This window comes from Suncus etruscus, chromosome 19, assembly GCF_024139225.1.
Source record: "Suncus etruscus isolate mSunEtr1 chromosome 19, mSunEtr1.pri.cur, whole genome shotgun sequence".
In the NCBI taxonomy this organism is placed as follows: Eukaryota; Metazoa; Chordata; class Mammalia; order Eulipotyphla; family Soricidae; genus Suncus; species Suncus etruscus.
In genome coordinates, this window is record NC_064866.1 from 1,366,222 (window position 1) to 1,380,690 (window position 14,469).

Below are 14,469 nucleotides of genomic sequence, written 5' to 3' on the forward strand. Positions count from 1 at the left end.
TGCCAGGATTCAAATGTGGGTCAGCCAATATGCAAAGCAAGCATCCTACCCTATGTTTTATTGCTCCAGCCCAATATATATTTTATTTATTTCCTGGCATAAGAGCTTACGGACCTTTTGGAATGGGATTTTAAGCTTTTATTGATATATAGGAATGATATAGAACCATATCAGTCTTTTTCTTTCTGAAATAGTGATTTTATTTGGGTGGGGGCACACTGGTGGTTTTCTGCTGACTCTGAACTCAGGAATGTGGTGGTACTTAGGGGGCCATATGGGATACCTATGATTAAATCCAAGTTATGGCCAAGACAAACACCCAGCCCACAGGATTAGTGTTCTAATCCTCTGGACGTTCTTTTCTGTGATGTAAAAGCAAGAACCTGAGCCAATGGCAATGGGGGTGACTTTTCAGCCATCAAAGGTCATCCCAGGTGGCTCTGGAGGACATGTTCTTGCTCCCCTCCTGCTCCACGCCTTTTCCTTCCTTCCCTGCTTCCTGTATGAATGACAGGAGTCGTCCCAGCATGACGGCTGAGGGAGATGTTTCAGTCTAATAACCCCAAAGGAAAAAATACTGTTATATTCTTGGGGTGGTCTAGCTTGATTGACATTTCAGAGAATCCAACTATTATTATTATTATTTTTTTTTTGGTTATACCCGGCAGCATTCAGGGGTTACTCCTGGCTCTATGCTCAGAAATCGCCCCTGGCAGGCACAGGGGACCATATGGGATGCCAGGATTCAAACCACTGACCTTCTGCATGAGAGGCAAATGCCTTACCTCCATGCTATCTCTCCGGCCCAACTTTTTAAGATACCTTTATAGAGGACCAAAAAGAATACAGGTAATAGCTGAGAGAGCTCAGCACTGTCTTGAGTAGAGAAAAGACATGTCAATATAATTACTGCTTTATTCTACTGCGTTAGTTCCCCAGGCCTTATGAAGATTAAAGACTTGAGCCAGAGAGATCGCACAGTGGGTAGGATATGTGCATTGCATTTTGCTGCCCCATATTCAATCTTTGGCACCCTATGTTGTCCCCAAAGCACTGCAGAACTAATTTTTGAGTGCAGAGCCAGGAGTAACCCTGGAGCATGGCAAGGTGTGGCCAAAAACAAACAAATAAACAAACACAATTCAAACCCAACGCAACCAAACCAAAACAACAAAACAAAAACCAAATAAGAGATTTAAAGACTATTGTAGAGGGAAAAAAAAAAGACTTTTCTGATCTGGTCATGATTCTAAAACCCAGGACAAGGTCGGTTATTGACACCAGCTTTTCTTATTTGGGGTCATACCCAGCAGCAGTATTAGGGGTCACTCCTGGCTCTGTATTTAGGAATGACTTCTAGAAAGGATCAGAGGTCTGTAGGTGGGTGTCAGTCACACGCAATGCAAGGGCTTTAACCCTTGCTTGATCTCTGTGGCTCAAAAGTGTCTGATCTCTCAGCCCTCTGACATGGTCAGGTCAGGTGGGGGTGGTCCATTGGCCCCTGCAGTTCTCAGCATTGGGAACCAGCTGTACTTCCTGTGTTAGGGTTCAAGTTGCAAGGGATGGGGACTCATCATTTTCTCCTGGAGTGGGTTAGAGTTCATTGAAAGAAGAATGATAGGCTCTGTGTATGTGTGTTGTGAGGTAGAACATGCAAAGCAAGTGCTCTAACTGCTGAGGCACACCCCTAACCCAAGAGAACATGGATTTCAAGAAAAGGTCTAGAAATACCAATGGAAATGGTCTCCCCAGTTTCCTTGGTATAAGTATCTCAGAAATCTTCAGGCTCTCTCTGACCATCCTGGTGAGATTTGGGAGTCATGAGTAACGTCTGGATATCACTGTGATCATGCATGTCAACCCCTTTAATCAATCCTCTTTGGGGCTTCCTGTGTGGGAAGTGAGAAGCCCACAGAAGAGGGGTGCAGGCCCCCTGCGCCCAGCAGGACCAACCGATCTGAGGGACCATTTACCAGTTTATTGGGGATAAAATAATTCCCAAGATTATCATAAAAAAGAGTGCAGCAAGCGAACATGTGGCAGTGATGGTGCATGGGGATATGGCACCATCTGGGCTTTGTGGGGACAAGCTTCTGGAATGGGGCTGTGTGTGGGGTGGGGGGTGATGCTTCAGAGCCAGATGTCGGAACTGCAGTCACCTCCTGGGTAGCGGAGCTCATGGGCCAGGGCTGGCCCGAGAGGCTCCTTTCCAAAGTCCACTAGGAAGTTGGGGTTCAGCTTCAGACCACCATTCACTGTGTCAACATCCACTTGAAGCATCACAGAGCCTTCCCTGGGGGGCGAGAAGGGGTTATCAGAGATGGCCTTCCCCTGTCCTGGGGTGGAAGCAGGGTCTGTGGGGGATTACCTGGTGACATTAGGGGTCTTCAGAGATCGGATGCACCCCTGGCAGATTAGGGCAGAATGGGCTTCTTACCTGATGAGATCGGGGTAAAACTGCTTGTCCCAGGCGCTGTACAGTGATGTGGTGACGTAGAGGCGCTTACCATCCAGGCTAAGCTGGATCATCTGTGGGCCTCCGGGCACCCGTTTTCCCTGGGAACATCAGAGTCAGAGGCAGGTTGTCATTCAAAAACCCCTTCCTCACACCTATATTCATCGCAGCACTATTTACAATATTCAGATTCTGGAAACAACCAAGATGCCCTTCAACAGATGAATGGCTAAAGAAACTGTGGTACATATACACAATGGAATATTATGCAGCCGTCAGGAGAGATGAAGTCATGAAATTTTCCTATACGTGGATGGACATGGAATCTATCATGCTGAGTGAAATACGTCAGAGGGAGAAAGATAGACACAGAATAGTCTATCTGATTTATGGGTTTTAAGAAAAATTAAGGACATTTCTGTAATAATGCCCAGAGACTATAGAAATGAGGGCTGGAAGGACAGGTTCATGATATGAAGCTCACCACATAGAGTGATGAAAGAATGCAGTTAGAGAAATAACTACACTGACAACTCTCATGACAATGGTAGTGAGTGAGAGAAGTAGAATGTCTGTCTCAAATACAGGCAAGGGTTGGGAAGGAGGGAGTGGGAGCATTGGTGGTGGGAATGTTGCACTGGTGAAGGGGGGGGGTGTTCTGTTTATGACTGAAACCCAACTACAATCATGCTTGTAATCATGGTGCTTAAATAAAGATTAAAAGAAAGAAACCCCCCACCCGATGGTTTCATAAAGAAAAAATAAAATATTAAAAGAAGCAGGCTGTACCAACACATACTCTGAGTGTGCCCAGAGGTCGTCCATTGCTCTCTTCCTCTCTGGCACTGTGAGTGTGTGTGTGTGTGTGTGTGTGTGTGTGTGTCTGTGTGTGTCTGTGACTGGAGCCAGGAGAGGGGGCTCACCTTGACCACCAGGGCCTCTGGCTGAGATTTCAGCTCCTGATCTTCCAGCACTTGCACAGGCCCTCCCTTGGCAATACTCCCCCCAAGGAAAATCTGCATGGAGAGGACACAGAACAAGGGACCGGCGACATGAGGAGCAGTGACATTGTAAGGAGAGCAGCCAGGTCATCAGGGTCCTTGCCAGGATCTCCCCCTGTCCTGGACCCCACGTCTGCCTGCCAATCTGTACCCCCTTACTCCCTCATGGACCACCCTGCCCCTTGCTTTGTTGTCCCCACCTGTCCTGTGAGGCGTGGCTGCTTTGGGTTGGAGATGTCATATTGTCGCACGTCTCCATGCAGCCAGTTGCTGAAGTAGAGGAAGCGGTCATCCAGGGACAGGAGGATGTCCGTGATGAGGCCTGGATGGGGTTCCAGAGATTAGAATGTATGTACCCCAGGACAGGATTCAATCTCTGGAACTCTGCTCTTATACTCACCGGGCATCTCTGGTAGCATCCACCCTTTCACTTTCTTGGGGGGCACTTGGATGACCTTCTCTGCGGACCATGTGCCACTCTGCATGGGAAGAAGAGTGGCATGAGGTGGGGGGGCTGGCAGCCTGTCTGTCTGAACTGGGTGAACTTGGACAGAACTTGGCAGTGTCTTCGTGGCTCCTGAGTCACAGGGAGGTTGACACTGAGGCTGAACCCAGATCGAGAACAGAGAGCCAAGGCAGGTGGAGAAGCTGGACTGGAGGTACCAGGCAAAAGCCACCAGGCATGCCTGAGTCATTTCTTGCTTGTTTATTTTTGTTTGGGGCCACACCCTGCAATCCTCAGGGGTCCCACCTGGCTCTATGCTGCTCAGGAATCCCTCCTGGAGAGTTTGAGAGACACATGGGATGCCACTAAGGATTGAACCTGGGTCAGCTGCATGCAAGGCCAATGTGATGCCCATGGTGTTATTGTCCCAGCCCTCGTCACCTCATTCTTGTAGAAGCGCTGGATGTTGGAGCTGAGAGCACAGCCCACAAAGCCCTGGGTTGCTGCAGGGTTGTGTAGGAAGCGGATCTCCAGGGGAATGAGCCCATCTTGCAGTGGCACCGTCTGCACAATTTCGTGGCGCTGCCAGTCCCACACATGCAGATTGCTGCCATACTTTCCTGGAGAGGGCAGGGCAGGGGATGAGAAAAGCTTCCAGGAGAGAGAACGCGCCCTCAGACCATCAATCACCCCAGAGGCCCACATGGGAGCATCAGAGGGACTCAGCTGGGGCCTGTGCAAAAAGTGGGTGCCTGGCTATGCCTAGGGCAGACACCCTCTTACCCGCCTGCACATCTGCGGGGTTGAAGCCATCACGGATGACATTGGGAGCCGCCCATTCCGAGCTGATCATGACGTTGTGTCGTGGCTGGTACCAGAAGTCGTAGCCCATGGGTGCGGCACCCCCTGGCTTCTCCCAGGTCCCCTTCACCTCGAATGTTTCTCCATCCAGCAAAACAAATCCTCCTGGTGGGGGAAAAAGCAGATGGCAGTGCTTATCTATGCAGCCTATCTCCAGCACAAAGAGGTGAGGAGTGGAAAACATGGAAAAATTTGGATGTTTTTTTTTGTATAGTCAAGGGCATTTACCACAAGCCTATGGCAAGCATTATACTCCATGAGGAAAAACTGAAAAGCCTTTCCTCTACGATATGATATGAAACAAGGTTGCTCCCCTTCACCACTTTAATTCAATATAGTACTGGAAGTACTTGCCATAGCAATAAGGCAAGAAAAATATTAAGGGTATCCAAATAGAAAAGGAAGAAGTCAAGCCTGAACTGTTTAAAAATGATATGATATTATACTTAGAAAATCCTAAGGAGGAGCCAGAGAGATAGCACAATAGTAGGGCGTTTGCCTTGCATGCAGTCAACCTGGACAGACCTGAGTTCAATTCCCAGCATCCCATATGGTCCCCCAAGTCTGCCAGGAGCAATATCTGAGTGCAGAGTCAGAAGTAACCCCTGAGCTCTGCCAGGTGTGACTCAAAAACAAACAAACATAAAGGAAAATCCTAAGGAGTCTACCAAAATGCTTCTAGAAACAATAGATTTGTATAGTAAAGTGGCAGGCCACAAAATTAATCCACAAAAAATCCTATGCTTTTCTTTATACAAATAATGAAAGAGAAGGAGACATTAAAAACCGCATTCATAATTGTGCTTCAGATAATAAAATTCCTTGGAGTAAGCTTAATGAAGAAGATGAAAGACCAATACAAAGAAAACTATAAAATACTGTTTCAAGAAATAAAAGAGGACACAAGGAAATGAAGACATATACCTTCCTCATAGATTTTGAGAAGTAACATAATTAAGATGACAATACTTCCTAAAGCACTGTACAGGTTTAGTGCAATTCCTATAAAAAATACCCATGACATTTTTCAAAGAAGTTAATCAAACACTCTTGAAATTCATTTGGGACAATAAGCATCCACAAATAACTGAAGCAATCCTTGGGGGAAAAGATATGGGAAGTATCAATTTTCCTAACTTTAAATTGTACTATAAACGTGTCTTTTTTTTTTTTTTTTTTTTTTTTTGGTTTTTGGGCCACACCCAGTAACGCTCAGGGGTTACTCCTGGCTATGTGCTCAGGAGTTGCTCCTGGCTTGGGGGACCATATGGGACACCGGGGGATCGAACCGCGGTCCGTCCAAGGCTAGCGCAGGCAAGGCAGGCACCTTACCTTTAGCGCCACCGCCCGGCCCTATAAACGTGTCTTTATTGGAATAAAGACAGACTTTCCAATCAGTGAAATAGAATGAAACTAACCCCAGATATATGATCAATTTATCTTTGATAAAGGGCATTAAAGTTGAGTAAGGAAACCTTCAATAAGTGATGTTGGAAAAACTGGTCGACTACATGAAAAAAGTGAACTCAAACCTCTATTTAACACCATGCACAAAGGTAAAATCAAATTTGATTAAAGACCTTGATATCAGACCTGAAGCCATAGGTACATTTAGGAAAATGTAGGCAGAACTTTCCATGACATTGAAGCTAAAGGCATCTTCAAAGATGAAACTACACTGTTCAAGCAAGTGGAAGCAGAGATAAACAAATGGGACTACATTAAACTGAGAAGCTTCTGCACTTTAAAGAAAACAATGATTGGGATACAAAAATTACCTATGAAATGGGAGAAACTACCCACTAACCATCAGATAAGGGTTTAATATCTAAGATATATAAGGCACTGATAGAACCTAACAAGAAGAAAAAAATCTAACTCCATTCAAAAATGGGCAGAAGAAGTGAACAGACATTTCCTCAAAGAAGAAACACAGATGATAGGCTGATAAAAAATCTGCTTCATATTTTTTTATCAGGGAAATACAAATCACAGCAACAATGAACTATCATCTCACACCACCAAGATTGGCACATATCACAAAGAATAAGGACAACCAATGCTGGCACAGATGCGGGGAGAAAGGGACTCTCATTCACTGCAGGTGAATGTCTTTAGGTAAAACAGTATGGCTATTGCTCAAAAAATAGAAATTGAACTTCCATATGATCCAGCAATACTAGTCCTAAGGCTATATCCTAGGAACCCCACAACACCACGCAGTAAAGCCTTCTGCATTCCTATGTTTGTCACAGCACTATTTACAATAGCCAGAATCTGGTAACAACCCAAGTGCCTGAGAGTAGATGAATGGCTAAAGAAACTGTGGTACATCTACAAAATGGAATACTATGCAGTCATTAGAAAAAAATGGGGGCCGGCGAGTTGGCGCTAGAGGTAAGGTGTCTGCCTTGCAAGCACTAGGCAAGGAAGGACCGTGGTTCGATCCCCCAGCGTCCCATATGGTCGCCCCAAGCCAGGGGCAATTTCTGAGCGCTTAGCCAGGAATAACCCTTGAGCATCAAATGGGTGTGGCCCCCCCAAACAAACAAACAAAAATAAAAGGAAAAAATTGAAGTCATGAAATTTGCTTATACATGGATGGACTTGGAGATTATTATGCTGAATGAAATGAGTCAGAGGGAGAGGATCAACATAGAATAATATCAGTTATATAAGAAAGATAAAAGATAGTATGGTTATAATATCCAGAGACAATAGAGATGAAGATCAGGAGGACCAATCCATGGTAGAAAGTTTGCCACAGGGCCCGGAGAGATAGCACACGGCATTTGCCTTGCAAGCAGCCGATCCAGGACCAAAGGTGGTTGGTTCGAATCCCATATGGTCCCCGTGCCTGCCAGGAGCTATTTCTTTCTTTTTTTTTTTTTTTTTTTTTTTTTTTTGGTTTTTGGGTCACACCCGGCGGTGCTCAGGGGTTACTCCTGGCTGTCTGCTCAGAAACAGCTCCTGGCAGGCACGGGGGACCATATGGGACACCGGGATTCGAACCAACCACCTTTGGTCCTGGATTGGCTGCTTGCAAGGCAACCGCAGCTGTGCTATCTCTCCGGGGCCCACCAGGAGCTATTTCTGAGCAGACAGCCCTGAGCACCACCAGGAGATTGCAGTTAAGGGTAATGAATAGTTCATTGTGACAATAGTAGTTGGGAAAGATCCCTCTGGACAAGAACTGGGTGCTGAAAGGAGATAAAGTGATATGCATGGTACCCTTTCATTAGCAATAGTGCAAACCAGTGTCAAAAGAGAAAAGATATAGAGATAGCTAGACAGGTAGATGATAGAAATAGAAACAGAGCGAAGTCATATGCCTGCCCCAGAGGCAGGTGGGAAGGTGGGTAGAAGGGAAACTGGGGACATTGGCAGTCAGAAATACGCACTGGTGAAGGGTGGTGTACATTCTATGACTGAAACTCAACCGTGAACAACTTTGTCATCATAGTACTTAAATACAATAATTATATATATAAAAAAAGTTTGTTTTTTTTGTTTTGTTTTGTTTCCTTTTGGGGCCATAGTCAGTGATCCACATGGATCTGAACTCAGGTATTCCTGATAGTGCTTGGGGGACCAAATAGGTTGCTGGAAATTGGTCAAAATTAGGATTATCCCTGTACCCTCCTGACTGACTTTTTTTTTTTTTTTTTTTTTTGGTTTTTGGGTCATACCCAGTGGTGCTCAGGGCTTACTCCTGGCTGTCTGCTCAGAAATAGCTCCTGTCAGGCACGGGGGACCATATGGGACACCGGGATTCGAACCAACAACCTTTGGTCCTGGATCGGCTGCTTGCAAGGCAAACACGGCTGTGCTATCTCTCGGGGCCCTGACTGTAACTTTTAAGTGAATTTACCAGATGAGATGCATCTTCATGGAACGGAAACAGCTATAAATCCTGACCCACAGTTAAAATAGTGGTCAAGGGCCTGGAGCCTAGAGCACTTGCCTTGCAAGCATGTGGTCACCAGTTCAAATCCCTGGTGTCTCATCTGGTCCCCCAGCATTGCCAGAACTGGTTCCTGAGTGTATTTCTGATGTCCCTCTTCCAGGATAAGCTGCAATCATGAGGTTCTCTGCAAGGCTCCCTTCTTACACCCCTAGCTGGAATGTGTTCCCCTCACACATATGGCTGCAGGGGCAGGTTTGTACCTTTGCTGTTGCCCTTGGGGTCCCCCAGGGCACTGATCATCACCTCCCCACTGGCCAGGCAGTGGCTGGTGTGGAGATAGGCCAGGTCACACTTGGCATGGATGTCACTGGGTTCGATGACCTGGAGAGGGGTAAGAAAGGAATCAAAATCATGCAGAATCCTAGATCCTCTGCTTCTATGTCCCATGCTGCCTTGCTTCTGTGTGCTGAGGCTGACTTCTCTTTTTTGTTTGTTTGTTTGTTTGCTTTTTGGGTCATACCCGGCAGTGCTCAGGGGTTCCTCCTGGCTCTATGCTCAGAAATTGCTCCTGGCAGGCTCAGGGGACCATATGGGATGCTGGGATTCGAACCAAAGGTCCTACCTCCATGCTATCTCTCTGGCCCCTGAGGCTGACTTGTAGCTAGGCCCAGTTTCCCTTGAAAATAGGGCAGTTTGAGTCTGGTAACTTCTGCAAAGAGGCCAGGGAAAGTAGAGTGTTCATCCCCTGGCTCGGCCCTTTACACATCATTGTCCCCGGGCTGACATGGATGATGGCCCCCATCTGCCTAGGAGCAGGAAGAATGTGCTTGCCTGAGTGTTTCAGAGCAAGGACTCAACTCCTGCTTCCAGGAAGCCTAGTGTCTAGGAAAATGACTCATTTTAAGTCACCCATCTTCAGTCTGATCTCCTCCCCGTGGTTGAGCCCAGACCTGACTAGAGAGCCAGTAGCTGATATTGGGGCGCCTTCCTGCAAATTGCCTGTGGCCTGCTGGGAATCAGGAAGCTCCGAGGGACTCTGAGGAACAACTGGCCTTGTGCAACTTGGGAGCTCGGGGTTCAGTGGCCACGTCCACCACGTAGACACGGGAGGAGATGAGGCTGGGCAATACTAGCTTGGTGCGTGCTTTGCTGTTGTCCCCGAAGCAGCTGCTACACGTGTTCCAGCCTGAATGGTGCAGTTCGTCCTTGAGGTAGGGCATGGGCAGCCGATGGATGACCTAGAACAGGACACAGCATGGGGTCACCTGGGCTGGGGTGCCAGACCCCCCTAAAGGCATGTCCAATAGGCATTCACACTGGCAAAGGTCTCCCCGGCCAGATTTGGCTTCTCAGGGTTCCCCAACTAACTTTGCCTCACCTGACAGTACTGGGGAGACTCGGGGTTGACATCCACAGTGGCCAGGTAATCTGGGGCATCCGTGGCGGTGTTTCGGTAGATGCATGGCAGATACACAATCTCTTCCCTGGGGCCTAGAGGGCAGAAAGCAAAGCGAAGCAAAGCTGGGTGTGGGTAGTGCTGGGTAGGCCTGTGAGTTGGGGGAGGCCCTCCAAACTCAGTAGGGCCACCTAATCTTTCTTCCTGGGGTGCTGCCTTGGACATGCACACTTACCTTTCATGGCCTCCAGAGGGGTCGCAAAGCCGGGTCCACATTTGCCACATTTTGTAGCTGCAAAAACAAGGGGTTAGGTTCTGGGACAGGGGTCTCTCTGGAGACTCTCTATGTGGGCACTCTCTATGTGCCCACCTCTGGCCAGAGAGACTGTACTTCAGACAGGTAGTTGAATTCAGGGGACAGACCTTCCAGGAAGCCCTTGGGGAGAGCACAGGGCACTGTGATGTGGTGGGCATAGCACTCACTGGACTGGTCACCCCAAAGGCCTTCCTGTGAGGCCTTCCCTGGGAGCTAGTTGAGAAATTAAAGCTTTTAGCTGTGGCTATGGGGTATGCAACAAGAGAATAGAAGGAACAGTACCCAAGGGGTTTACATACCATTGAGGGGAGCCACAGGCTGAGGATTGCTCCTGAAGGGGCCAATCCTTTCTCACAAGGGTGGAAAGGTATTAGCTGGGACACTTCCTGCTTTTTCCCTGTGTGTCTGAGGCCGGGCATTTGGCCAGGCCAGGTTACATAACCAAGGGTCCGCTAAGGAACAGAAGGCCAAAGTTCAAGATCGCAGGGCTGAGACTAGTGGGAAGGGCTGGTTTCTGGATCCTGGGTGGATCCCGCTTCCTGGATCTCTAAAGCAGGGGACTTAGCTCCATTGTGGATAAACAGAGGTTCACATACCAGCCCTGTTAAAGTGGCCCTGGGTCCCCGAAAGTCTGTAAGAGAAGCCACACTGATCTGAAGGCTAGAGCAGCTACTGGGAAGGGCAGCGGTGCCAGTGGCAGGCTATGGGCACTGGGCACCATAGTTGGGACCCACAAAGAAGAAGAGCACAGAGGATGAGGCAGTTGTAGGGTGTCCTTGTGCCCCAGAGGAGCTGTCTCTGCCAGCCACTGCAGGACAGAGGAATGACAGGTATGGAGAGAAGAAGCAACAGTAGGACCCCACTTCTCGAGGAGGCAAACATATTAGGGGGTGTAAAGCAGCTACAGTGTTGTGGGACTTGAAACTCATGCTCTGGGTCTGAGTTTGCTTCCTTTCATCTGCCCCTGGGGGACCATAACAATATCCCGCCTTCTTCTCAAGGTGATTGGGAAGGTGAATTTACTTGAAGTATTCAAAGGGGCTGATGGAGAAATATGCTTAGATGGGGGGTGTGAGTGTTAGGAGTGGAAAAATGCTGAAGCAGGTCGTCACAGAGCTTTGGCCTGGAGCAAGGAATCACGGAGGCTTGTCTGGTCACACAATCCAGCTAGGGAAGGGTTTGGCGTAGGGCAGAGTGAGAATGGTGAGTGGCTCCATGCGGGGAGAGGTTATTCTCAAACTTCAAGATGGATACCAAAGGTGTGAAGCAATAAAGGGAAAGTGGGGGCAGGCGTGGGACTCAGTCGGAGTATGTGTGCAGTGATTCTGGGTCTATCCTGGCCCTTACTCTACTGCTGGGCGTGCATAGAAATGGCTCCTAGCAGGCTTGGGAGACCATATGGGATGCCGGGGATCGAACCCAGGTCAGATCTGGGTTGGCCACGTGCAAGGCAAATGTCCTAGCTGTGCTATCACTCTGGCCCCTTGTCATTATTTTTATTTACTTACTTATTTATTGAGCCATACTTGCCATACCTAGTGTTCAAGGCTTACTCTTGGCTTTGCACTCAGGGAATCACTCCTGATAGTGCTTGGGGAAATCGTGTGAGTTGCCAGGGATTAAATCCAAGTTGGCTGCATGCAGGGAAAGTGCCTTATGCACTGTCCTCTCACTCTGGTCCCAAGAAACCCCCTGTCTTCAGGATCACTGAACCTCTTTGGATTAGGAAGCCAGCTGGGCCTCCTTCAAGCCAGGAAAGCACCAAACCCCAGGGGACAAGTTCATTGTCACTCCTGACCAGACCCAAACCTCTACGTCCATCTGCACAATCCAAGAGGACTCTGGAAACCGAAAAGTGGGAGTCACTCAGACGGGTAGCCGGAGAGAGGGTGGGTGCCCTGACAGATTGGAAATCAGATACCTAAGAGCTAAGAAGCAGCAGCAAGTGGGCACCAAGATGAAATCAGGGTATCTGTCTCAATTTATGGTCTCAGCTGCAGAGAGAATTCCCACCTAATGGGGGACATGGATGGGGACCCCAGGGCCACCTCTTGACCAGACCTTCACCTTCCTTCCCAGGCACCACCAGAGACTGTGGCTGAGCTGGGAAGTGCAAACTGCAGGGGACAGTGGAACAAAGTCCTGAGCTCTCTTTCACCCCCGGAGTCTTTCCCTTCCCGCCAGCAGCTCCCCTGCAGGTTTCTGGTCAGTTCCTACAGAGCAGAACAGGCTGGGGTGGGCAAGCTGCCCTCCTTACCCATGCTGTGCGCTGGACACTGCGGTCTTGGCTCTGACACCTACTGCCCAGGGTGCCTGAAGTGGAAAGCGGCGGTGCTGGTGGTGGAGGCAGGCAGTGTTTTGGAAAGGGGCAAAGGGAGGGAATTTAAACAGCCAATAGTGGGGTGGGGCGTTGCAAGGGGAGGGCTAAGGGCAGCTGGCCAAGAAGCTCTCAAGTGGCTGGGCAGGAGGCTGGAATTGTTTTGAGAGAGAGAGAGAGAGAGAGAGAGAGAGAGAGAGAGAGAGAGAGAGAGAGAGAGAGAGAGAGAGAGAGAGAGAGAGAGAGAGAGAGAGAGAGAGAGAGAGAGAGAGAGAGAGAGAGAGAGAGAGAGAGAGAGAGAGAGAGAGAGAGAGAGAGAGAGAGAGAGAGAGAGAGAGAGAGAGAGAGGAGAGAGAGAGAGAGAGAGAGAGAGAGAGAGAGAGAGAGAGAGAGAGAGAGAGCTGAGTGTCTGTGTCTGCTCTCACTCCTGCAGGCCCTTGGCCAGCCAGATTATGCTCATGATGTCTGCCTGTCTGAGCATGGGTGGGTTTGCCAATGGCTGTGCACCCCTGGATAAAAATCCACGCCTGGAGCTGAAGAGGTGGTCCAGGCCTTAGGACTCCATGCCTTGCACGTGGCCGCCCCTGGTTGATCGCCAGCACTGCATAGTTCATGGGCATCAGTGGCCCTGGAGTCCCCTGAGCACTCTTGGGGGGACCCTCGTGGTCCCAGCACTGATGGGGGTATCTGTGGCACTGCAGGATCTGAAAGAGCCATATCCTTAGGTCCTTGTGCTCAAACGCCAAGCCCAGGTGGCTGAGAACTGTGACCCCAGGCCTCCTTGGGCTCTCTAGGAGACCCCCTAAAATAAAGCCATGCATGCTTGTGCATGCGTCCCTATGTGTGTGTATGTGTCTGTGTGTGTGTGTGTGTGTGTGTGTGTGCGTGTGTGTGTCTGTGTGTGTGGCAATGAGTTTTGCAGTGAACAAGTGGCCCTGTATGCCCACTATGTGCCAGCAGTGGAGGTGAGAGGCTATGTTTCTGGGAGTCTATGGGGATAAAGATGAGGGAGTGAGGGGGTGAGGAGTGAAGGGTGAGAGGTGAAGGGGTACAGTGATATTTCAGGTCTTTCTCTCAGCTCCTCTCTGAACCCAGATCTGTCCTGGCATCTAGGAACATGCAGTCTGCAGCTCTTCTGCTCTTTCCTCCCCAAGGCTGAAGCCAGCTCTCTCTCCCCTTGGGCTGTCTGTCCTCTTATTTGTGTCACCCTTGCCCATCCAGCCCTTCCAGTTTGCGGAGTTGTCCCAACTCTGCAAAAGCCTGGGGGCTTCATTCGGCAGTCACTGTCCTCTGCCCCTTCATTTCTGGAGCTTTGCAGTGTAAAGCAAGTTGGTAGTGTCCACTTTACCTCATAAACCTCAGGAAGGAGAAGGAACACCCCCTGCTGTCTCCCCCAGCCTGGGATTTCAAGAACTCCTGCAGCACCCAAGGCAGAATGGCAGGCCCAGGGCCTGTGACAAGTGCCAGGACACTCAGGGTCCCAGTGAGCAGGAGTTTCTTGCTAAGCTTGCCAATGCCCTCAGGCAGAGGACAAGTATGAGAGAAGTAACAGGACTGTTAGCCATTGCCTTGAACCTCTTAGGGCCGAAGTGCTGGCCAATGGAGGGCTCAACCACTAAGTTCAATGTCTTGAAAGCCAAGGCCCCCCTTCCTTAAGAGCTGGCTGCATACCTGGACACCGCCCTCTTTTCAGAGAACTGGACCTACAGGCTGAAAAAGCTGGTCTGTTTTTTCTTTTATGTAAGGGCCACACCCGCTGCTACTCAAGCTT

The 14,469-nt window shown here is 49.0% G+C and overlaps 1 protein-coding gene across 1 annotated transcript; it reads right to left on the bottom strand.

The window, feature by feature from the left end:
- Nucleotides 1-2,118: 2,118 nt before the first annotated feature.
- SELENBP1 (selenium binding protein 1) lies at nucleotides 2,119-12,722 on the bottom strand. Its single transcript, XM_049765975.1, has 12 exons — nucleotides 12,639-12,722; nucleotides 10,301-10,357; nucleotides 10,048-10,160; nucleotides 9,722-9,907; nucleotides 8,930-9,050; nucleotides 4,685-4,867; nucleotides 4,343-4,521; nucleotides 3,857-3,935; nucleotides 3,657-3,778; nucleotides 3,379-3,471; nucleotides 2,438-2,556; nucleotides 2,119-2,293 (listed from the first exon to the last, which is right to left on the bottom strand). The coding sequence occupies exons 1-12, from the start codon at nucleotides 12,640-12,642 to the stop codon at nucleotides 2,131-2,133; spliced, it is 1,419 nt and encodes a 472-aa protein (XP_049621932.1). The 5' UTR covers nucleotides 12,643-12,722; the 3' UTR covers nucleotides 2,119-2,130.
- Nucleotides 12,723-14,469: the final 1,747 nt, after the last annotated feature.